The following is a 10,016-nucleotide window of genomic DNA, read 5'->3' on the forward strand; positions in this document are numbered from 1 at the left end:
TGTTTCAGAGCCAGCTGTTTGACCACACCTTCCCGCCAACCAATCTGATGATTTTTTTGCAGCGGGAGGCACCACGTCCTCATCATCTCCTTCTTTCAGCAGCTCGTTCATCGATTCCTATGAGTGAAAGTTACAATATATTTGTTAAAGATAAATCAAGGTGAGGTTTAATACTTAGCAGAAGAAAAAGATCATGCTTATTATTTACCACTAGAAATACTTACAATTCGCTTTTTGACTGCTTTGGCATTGGATTTCTACTTCTTCCCTGGTTTGCGCTTGCGACTTTTAAGATGGACATCAGCATCACAAGGGGATTCAAGATTGGGATTTTCATTTTTCTGGCATGTACGAAAAAATTTTAAAATGAACAACGATGTAACACCACTTTGACTAAAATATAACATACCGAAATTGAATAATTTGATTTTCACAATTAAAACAATGTCATACCAATTGCTCTCTAACTTCAACAATAGGTTTACGACCAAGGGTGTGTGGGTCAGCATATGAATTACGACGAGCTATATTTTTCTCTGCAATTGACTTTTATCAAAAAAATTAAATTCCACAATCAAAGCCTGCTTAAAGGTACCAAATACATGCCTACTTAATGGTTACTCGACTATAATTCTACTTTATATATACATGTTTCTGCGATAAGAGTACCTTAACTCCTTCATCTGCCCAATACATGATCAATAACTTGAAATCCTCAAGTGGAATTTCCTCCGGCCTATTTTGAATCCTCTCCTCATCAGTTGTATATTTTGTGTAGTGTTCTTTCTTCACACGGGACTTGTGCACTCTCCAACAAGTATTAAGTGTCGTGTTTATCCACTTGTGGCCACGTTCAGGAATATCATACCTTTCCTGTAATGTGTCAAACATAAAATGCATTATTTCATATCAAAATATGAATTGGAAAGGAAGAGGTTCTCAGATTAAAAGTTACTAGAGTATATTGTAACATTTTCTTTTTTAATTCCTCTGGAACAACATGCCAGTTTACATGGGTAAGCGACACATGATCCTTAACTAGCGTTCCCAGAAAATTACTTAGCTCTCTTCGAGGCTTCTTATCTCCAATCGGTTGTCCCCTTTTATTCAGTTTAATGACCACCTTGTCATTAGAACTCCTACCATGAACTTTTAACATTTTTGACCGGCTTCTAAATTTTTTAGGAGTTGTCCAGGTATAAACATAATATAGGAATTACAATATACTAGTTACTACAGTATTGATAATTATAATTCAAATGGGAAATCAGTCGTGCTTATATATGTACCTGGTTCAACTTCTTCTTCGTCTGCATTTGGTAAACTAGACTCACCAACATCCTCTATAATTGGATCAGGTTCAACATTCTGCGCCTGACGTTCCCTCAACACCATATAAGCAGCAATTGAACCACTTTTAATATTGCCACACTGTTTTGACAACTTACTACATGTTGGATTTAAGAGTTTTCGTGAAGATGTACTCTTCACTCCCTTATTAGCAGTAGTGGCAGATTTACTTGCTTTCTTCTCGCAATCATTGGCTCGGGAACGAGTTTTGGGCCCAAGTTCTTTCTTCTTTGCCTTAATACAAGTAAAATGCTAACTGATTACATGCATTACTATTATTTTGTTCTAATATAGAATAAAAACAAAACAAAGTTTTTATTATATATATTTTAGTTTAGTACATATTACTTACATACTTGTGGCATTACTAGTTTTTTTTTTCCTTTTAAAACTTAAACTGGTCATAGGATAGGTCATAATTTCAGAATATATATGATATACTAAAGTATAAGAACTTGAAACTTACAGCTCATAGAAACATGAAAATACATCCCTAGTCATCTTGAATTACAATAGTTATTTATGTAATTTAATTTATTTATTCTACTATTTTGTTCAACTTAAATGCATCTTATGAATTATACATGTGTGTGTAATATTTTAATATCAGTTTTATTCCAATTTTAACAAGATGCATAATAAAAATGTAGTGTACCTGCGATGCATCATCACTTTCTTCTTCGCTTTCATTTTCCAAGATATATTCAACATGAGATTCCTATTGGTCTTGCTCCTTTCTCTTATTTTTCCTGATTGTTGGTATTTTAAGAGGAGGCATATATTTATCTAATCCAAGTTCTTTAAACTTTGCCCTGTTTTCGAGCACATGGTTGATCCTTTCTTGCTCATATTCATCCACTTCTGGTAATGGCTGTGCAGCTGACTGCAAGAAATCAAGTAATGCCATGAGAATGCATATTACATAGTTGACTGTATATAAGTTTACACTACAAACCAATTTATTACTACCTGAACAGCAATGTCAGTTTTGCCATTAGTGTTGCCATCCTGTAAATTCAATTTCCTTTTCACCGTGCTGTTTTTATTGATAGTTGGTTCTTTGTTAAGAGGTGGTTCTTTGTTAACATTTGGTTCCTTGTTAACAGGTGGTTCTTTGTTAACAGTTGGTTCTTCATGTGGTGTATTCCCTGCAACTGGCTTCTTACACTGTCGCGGTGATAAAATCCTCCTTGGCGGCTGAGTTTGCTTCTGCTTCATCTTCATCTTTTTTTGTTGTTGCTGTTTGAGCTGGTGTGCAGTAACAAATTTCCGCTTCACTTGTTCTTTTACAGTTCCTGCGCAAAAAGTTCATGTTGGAGCTGAATCAAAAGCAACTGGAATAGCATTGCTAATTGAGAATTAAGAAACATATTAACATATTTTTGGATACAACTATGATTATGTTATGTGTGAAAAATTTGCATACCTTGTGTGATGTCTGGCCTCGGTCGTACAATTACCCAAGGCTGCATCTGAACAGAGGGCTCAATTTCTCTTTCCACCACCGTGTCAACATACAGAACTATCTCACCCTCATTTTCACACCCATCTACAAGCTTTAACAATTCTTTATCGTTTGTCAAAAGCTTCCAACCACTGTCATCTCCCATGTATATACCTCCTATTTCTGTCAAGTGTAGATAATCCTTGACGAATTCCATTAGCACTGAATATGAAAACTCTTCAGTGTCTAATTTGCTTACTGCAAAAGACTTTCCACCAGCATAACTGTCTTTCTTAAAAATCCCATCATAGTTCAATCTAATAATCACAACTTTTTCTCCCATCCTACACAATTTAAAGAAGATGATCAGGGCACGCACAAGTAATTACAAAATAAGCAATTAATTAAGCATGTTAAAATAATAGTGCAACTAAATAGGACAACTACAACAATTAAGCATATTAAATTATAACAGCAAATAATAGTGCAACTAAATAGGACAACTACAGCAATTAAGCATATTAAATTATAACAGCAAATAATAGTGCAACTAAATAGGACAACTACAGCAAATACGCAAGAAATTAAGCATATTAAAAGCAATTACATCAGCACAACAATATAGTGCAACTAAATTATAACAATTTGAAATTAACAATTGTCTTTGACTAAAATACATATTAAGAATGAGGTTCTTCTTCTTCAGTTGGTTTAGGAACTTCTGATTTAGGGACATCATCCCTTAACCAACTAAATTCACCAACTTCTTCATGAATTTGAAGCTCAAGGTGGCTATCATGTATATGAGGATGGTTGTCGCCATTTTGTTCTTCATCTGCATTCTGCTGCTCAGCATCAGACCATTCCCTTGGTAGCTTTTTGATAACATATTGCACATTGCTCTCAGTCGGATCTTCCACATAGAATATTTGATGCACCTGTGAAGCTATGACATAAGGATCTGACTTGTTGCGCAACTTGTTAAAATTCACTTTCGTAAGACCGAATGAATCCTTCTCTTCTTGGTACCATTGGCACTTGAACAGAACCACTAAGAAAACTCCCCAATAATCAACTTTAACAATTTCTTCAACTGATCCGTAGTAATTGACAGCCCCTACTATTGGGTTTTCATCTTTCGAACTTGCAAAGCTAGTGGTTTCGGCAGTCAAAATACGCCGCTGTTTTGTGTTGTGCATCTAGAATCCCTACTCTTTGTATGAAAACGATACCCATTTATGACGTACCCACTAAACCTCCTAGTTGTTCTATTAGGACCTAAGGCAAGGACATGTAAATCAGCTGAAATATTGGCCTTTTCTTCCACCACTATTTTTAACCACTTCCAAAAATCTTCTGAATGTGTTTGTTCTCTTTTGTATCTTTTTGAATTTGCATCAGCATCCGCTACAGCGTGATGTTCCCTACAAAAATATTGAGTTCAGATAGTTAACAAAGAGAGGCATGTGTTAATTTTACCATAATAATAAGTGGAGTAAGGACTGAAGCACATACTCGATTAATGTCTCAATTTCCTTATTACCACAGTTGAACAGAATGTGGGTATGACAAGCCTTCCAAACTGAATCCTTTAGTTGAATAACTTTTCCATCTTTGTTCCTTCTTGTCCCGATATGATATTCGACATTTGCTGGACATCTTCCAAAATCAGTCGATTCACCACCCAAAAACCTTGAGCAGAATGTTACACACTCCTCTGCCAAATACCCTTCTGCAATTGAACCTTTTGGTCTGCTCTTACTACGTACATAATTATTCAGTCTGCAAAGATACCTCTCAATAGGGTACATGCACCGAACGTGCTCAGGTCCACCGTATTCAACTTCTCTACATAGATGAACGGGCAGGTGCACCATGATATCAAAGAAGGCAGGGGGAAATATTATCTCAAATTCACAAAGGATGTCAACAATTTCTTGCTGCAACCTCTTGATTTCATCCACATGAATGACCTTACTCCATAGTCCCCTAAGGAATGCGCTGAATTTTATCAAGGGTTTCGCAACCTCAGCTTTTAGTTATTTCTTCACAGCGAATTGTAACAAGTAGTGGAGTATAAAATGCGCGTCATGACTCTTATAACCCAGTACTGTTCTCTCATCAGTGTGCACATATCGGGAAATATTGGAAGCGCAACCATAAGGCATTTTCACATTCTTTAATACCTTGCAGAAGAGATCTTTTTCCTTCTTTGTCATATCAAAGATTGCTGCACACACTTCATATTTTTTTCTTATCAGCAGTTTCCACCAGATGAAGAGACTTCGGTATTCCCATTTCTTGTAAATCGAATCGAGCACTTAAATGATCTTTTGTCTTGCCACCCATATTAAGTAAAGTGCCTAATATTTTGTCGCAAATGTTTTTTTCGATATGCATAACATCGAGGTTATGGCGAAGCGGATTATGCTTCCAGTACGGAAAATCAAAAAGAATTGATTTCTTCTTGAAAGGGATGGCAGATTCACGCTTTCTTTTTTTTCTTGTTAATTTCCCCAAATTGGTTTTTAAACCCAACCAACAACTGTTCAACCTCTGTCCCTGTTAATGGTTCTGCACTCTGCCTTGTTTCAATCTCCCCATTAAATCTTTTCTTATCAAACCTATATATGTGTGAAGGGTGAAGAAACCGCCTGTGATTCATATAACACATTGTGCGACTATGCTTCAAATATTGTGAACAAGTTTCATAATGGCACACCGGACATGCCAATTTACCCTTTATGCTCCAACCGAACATCATAACATATCCTGGAAAGTCGCTGATGGTCCAGAGCACCCCTGCCCGTAAATTAAAATTCTGATCAGTCATGGTATCATAAGTTGTGATGCCAGTACTCCACAGCTCTTTCAACTCAGCGATCAATGGTTGCATATACACATCGATACTATTTGAAAGAGAATTTGGACCCGATATTAACGTCGAGAGAATTAAATTCTCTTGTTTCATGCAAATCCAAGGTGGGAGGTTGTAATTTACAAGGACAATCGGCCATGTACTATGACTTTGATTCATTGTACGAAATGAACTAAATCCATCAGCTGCTATACCTAGCCTTATATTTGGAATTCTTGAAGCAAAATTAGGATAGTTCGCGTCCATTGTCTTCCAAGCTTTAGCGTCTCCTGGATGCCTTAGTTTCCCGTATTCTAACCGTCTATTGCATGCCATGTCATGAGTTTGGACATTTCTTTGCATATGAACAGCCGTTGTAACCTCGGTTTAAGCGGAAAGTATCTCATGACGTTAGCTAGCACTTTGCTAATCAACTTCTCCGGATCGTTATTAGCAGCACAGCCTTTCTTCTCTTGTAAAACCCACCTCGAAACCCCACAATTATCACAAACTTGTTTATCTTTATTTTCGGCCCAATACAACATGCAACTATTTGGGCATGCATGTATTCTTTGATAATCAAGTCCTAAGTCTTTGATTATATTCTTTGCAGCATTAAAAGTTAAAGGGACATTGGCTTCTGGAAATGTGTCCTTAATTAACACTAATAAATCCTCGAAGCCGGACTCGGTAATCCCATGAACACACTTTAAATGATAAAATCTGATCATGAAACTTAACCGAGAATATTTCTTGCAGCCCGGATATAGTGGTTGTTTTCCCTCCTCTACAAGGCGATAAAATTTTTTGGCCTCAGCATTTGGTCCATTCTCTACATTCTGAAACCTCCTACCCGTACAATCGAACATCTGGTGTAAGTTGTCCCCGAAACCAGCCCCCGCTTCACAGTCCTTAGATTCAGTACTATTTCCTACTTTGACTTCTGAAAACTTACAAATCAATTGGACTTGTGACAGGGAAGGTCCTCTGCACATGAGATGACCATAAATTACATCTTGATGATGCCACTTACGATCATCACAATCTCTGCAGGGGCATTTCATTTCATTACCTACGGCAAAAAGAGGAAATGCCTTTTCCACAAATGCTTTTATCCCCTCTTTATATTCGCTACTGTATCTTGGAAAACCTATCCAACTATGATCATTAACATGTTCCATCGTGAACCTAGGTCCTCAGAGATTCGAAGAATGCACCTATAAAGCTGAAATTAATACCATACTTATATATTATTCTTACACTAATTGACATTCGTACTTAGTTACTTGCTATTTTACGCCTTGAATTTCATGTTCTTATCTGAACTTGTACAAAAGTAAGGTACTGTTTTTAGGAAAATAGTATAAGAAGTTTTAATTTATACTAATAGAACTAGAGGGATAATAAGTAGCTAGAAACATGCTATACATCACCAGAATATTCTAAAGTCTACAGGTCTATCAAACGGAGAAAAACGCCAATTAACAATGTATCACACTTCAGGAGCTCAATTAACAAAACAACCAAAGTTATTAGCATACAAAATGACAGATCATGCCACGAAGCTGAAAGTAATACATACTTGAAAAATAGATTCATGAAAAAAATCAACAACACATAATATATACTGTGAATTACAATTATATTAAGCAAAACAAGCCACACCTCCATGTCAACAACACATAATATATACTTTGAATCAGATTCTAAGCTCCTCAACAGTTTAAAACAAAACACAAAAAATAAAATACATAAACAGCAAGAGTCATTCAAAAAACTAATTAACACAAAAAAAAATCAGATTCATATACAACATACATGAAAATACATCCAAATAACGAAATAACACACAAAAATAAATCTCACATAAAATCAAACATATACCCATAAAATTATAGAGAAAATACCTTAAAACCGCTTTAAAACTCAACAACTTTAAATCGCCTGAAATAAAAAGTAAAAGAGCTTAGATACAACAGCTTATAGAAACTAAAAGAGTCAAAAGCCCCAATTAGTGTGTGTATTTACCTTATAAACAAAAGTCCCAATTTATGAAACCCTAACCAGCTTGCAAATTGAGAAAATTCGGAAGTTAGTAATCCTAATTGGAGAAATTGTGTGTGCTTGTGTATTCAATTACCATTCGGAGACAATATATGAAGCTAGTGAGAGAGATCTAATATTTGAACCCTAATCGGAGCTATTGAGAGAGAGACTGGGTGAGAGGGAGATTGAAGGGTGAGGGTGAACAGAGACTAGAGAGGGAGGAAGTGAAGAGAGACAGGAGAGGAGAGTGGGTGAGGTCGCGATGGTTGGAGCTAGAGTGTCTGAGCGATGGTCGTGGTGTTTGGAGCTAGAGTGTCTGAGAGATCGGGAGTGTTTTTGGTTAAGGGGGGAAATAATACTGAGTGTTTTAGTTTAGGGGGGAAATTGTTAGCGCTCAGACATTTCACCTCGATAACAGCGCTGCATTTTCTTTTCAATTTTTTTAATAAACTTTTTTTATAATTTTTTATATATTGAATGTCTTATTTTATTTAAATATAATACTAATTATTTCTGAAAGAAAAGATAATAAATTTTGAATTTTTTTTGTAATATTTATAAGACATTTTATAGTTATAAATAATATCAAATATAATTCTAATTCTAGTTTATATAAATATATTTACTTTATTAATTTTAAAATGGAAAATTAGCTATTGTAACAGCGGTGCTAGTGTTACATGTTGTGCAACACCGTCAGTCCAGTGCAACACTAGCTTTATAGCTATTGTAACAAGAAATCAGTAGTGTTACAATATCATAGAAATTTCTTACCTACCGCAACAAATGCTTGTAACACTTTCCAATAGCCATTGCATCAGGCCACTTATGGCCTAGTGTCTCTGTCTGTGTATGTATATCTTGCTAGATTTGTTAATTTTGTATGTGCATATGTTATTCTCCCTCTCTCTCTATGTGTGTGTGTCTCTCTCTCTCCCTCTCTCTCCCCCCTCTCTCTCTCACTATGTATCTCTCTCCCTCCCTCTCTCTCTCTCTGTCTCTCGCCCCCCCCCCTCTTGATCTCTCCGTCTCTCATGTTATAAACCATTCGTGTGGGAGACTCATGTCCGCTCTTAATATATAAATATATAAATAATTAAATATTTAAAAGAAAACTAGAGATGGTCTAAACCTGTTTTATGTACAGGTTACTTCAATTATTGTTTTTTAAATAATATTATTACATAAATAATTTATCGATCTTAGGTGATAATGCAGTTATCATAGTACACCAAGTGATCTTTTGGTACTTAACTTCTATTAGATGGCGCTATGACAATTACGGATATTTACTTTTATTAAAAATGGTAGTCCGATGAACGGGGGTGTTACGATGTATGTCTATCAGTTGAATATTTGCAATTGTGATATTTTGGTACTTAGAATTGTCTATGTGCACTTGAGCTTTGGTTTTATTCTTTTATTGTTGATGATTTTAATTAGAAAAGATGTACTATAATGTACTCGGTACATTTCAAATCGGCCATTATTACAAAACTGTTGCCGTAGCTATAAAAAACGTTGCAAATAATATAAAAAAAATTGTTCTCATCATTAAATAAATTGTTGCCAAAACCGTTGCCAAAAAGATGAGTCAGCCGTGGGCCCCACGTGGCGGTGGGCCACGTGGCAATGGTCCAACTGGTCGTGGCGCCTTGTGGCAGTGGGACCCACCAAGCAGTGCTTGGTGGGTCTCTTTTTTTTCAAAATTGTGCCTTTTTGACAACGGAATTAAGATGTTGCATGAACTGTTGCCTTTCCAGGCTAAAGCAAGGCCGAAAATACTAACATCCCAAAACTGTTGGGATTGCATATTTTCAGCCCGCTCCAACAATTTATGGGCCTTTGGCAACGTATTTGTAATCTTGCTCAAAGCCATTTATGGCAGAATGAACTACTTGCAGTCTTGATTAATGACTTTTATTTGTACCATTTATGGATGCCCATGATTGATGTCATAGATTTTTAGCCTTGTAAACGGTAATTTAGTGTCATTTTGTTGGATTGTTTATTATATTTAAATTGTTACTTAAAATTTTAGGTATTATTTTGAAGATTAGAGTTTTATATTTTAATATTATATTTTAATACTTATTTTAATAATCATATTCTTAATAATTATTTAGCTTGTTATATATCTAGGCAAAAGGTCTTCCTTTGGTTAGATATATTTTTAGTGTTTTTCATTTATATTTATCTTTTTTTATGACAAACTATTTTTTATTTATCTATTCATCCACTTTACCATATTATGACAAATTAACTATATTGATTTTAATATGCACTACACCATAGATTGGATATGGCAACGAGATTTCT

The 10,016-nt window shown here is 35.4% G+C and overlaps 1 protein-coding gene across 1 annotated transcript; it reads right to left on the reverse strand.

Moving 5' to 3' along the window:
• Positions 1 to 669: 669 nt before the first annotated feature.
• Positions 670 to 8,282, reverse strand: LOC135149316 (uncharacterized). The gene is made up of 7 exons (XM_064084787.1): positions 7,680 to 8,282; positions 7,559 to 7,595; positions 2,777 to 3,138; positions 2,320 to 2,645; positions 2,006 to 2,233; positions 1,290 to 1,584; positions 670 to 873 (listed from the first exon to the last, which is right to left on the reverse strand). Exons 3-5 carry the CDS (start codon positions 3,135 to 3,137, stop codon positions 2,069 to 2,071), a joined length of 852 nt encoding a protein of 283 aa, XP_063940857.1. The 5' UTR covers position 3,138; positions 7,559 to 7,595; positions 7,680 to 8,282; the 3' UTR covers positions 670 to 873; positions 1,290 to 1,584; positions 2,006 to 2,068.
• Positions 8,283 to 10,016: the final 1,734 nt, after the last annotated feature.

Source organism: Daucus carota, chromosome 9 (assembly GCF_001625215.2).
Source record: "Daucus carota subsp. sativus chromosome 9, DH1 v3.0, whole genome shotgun sequence".
NCBI classification, from domain to species: domain Eukaryota; kingdom Viridiplantae; phylum Streptophyta; class Magnoliopsida; order Apiales; family Apiaceae; genus Daucus; species Daucus carota.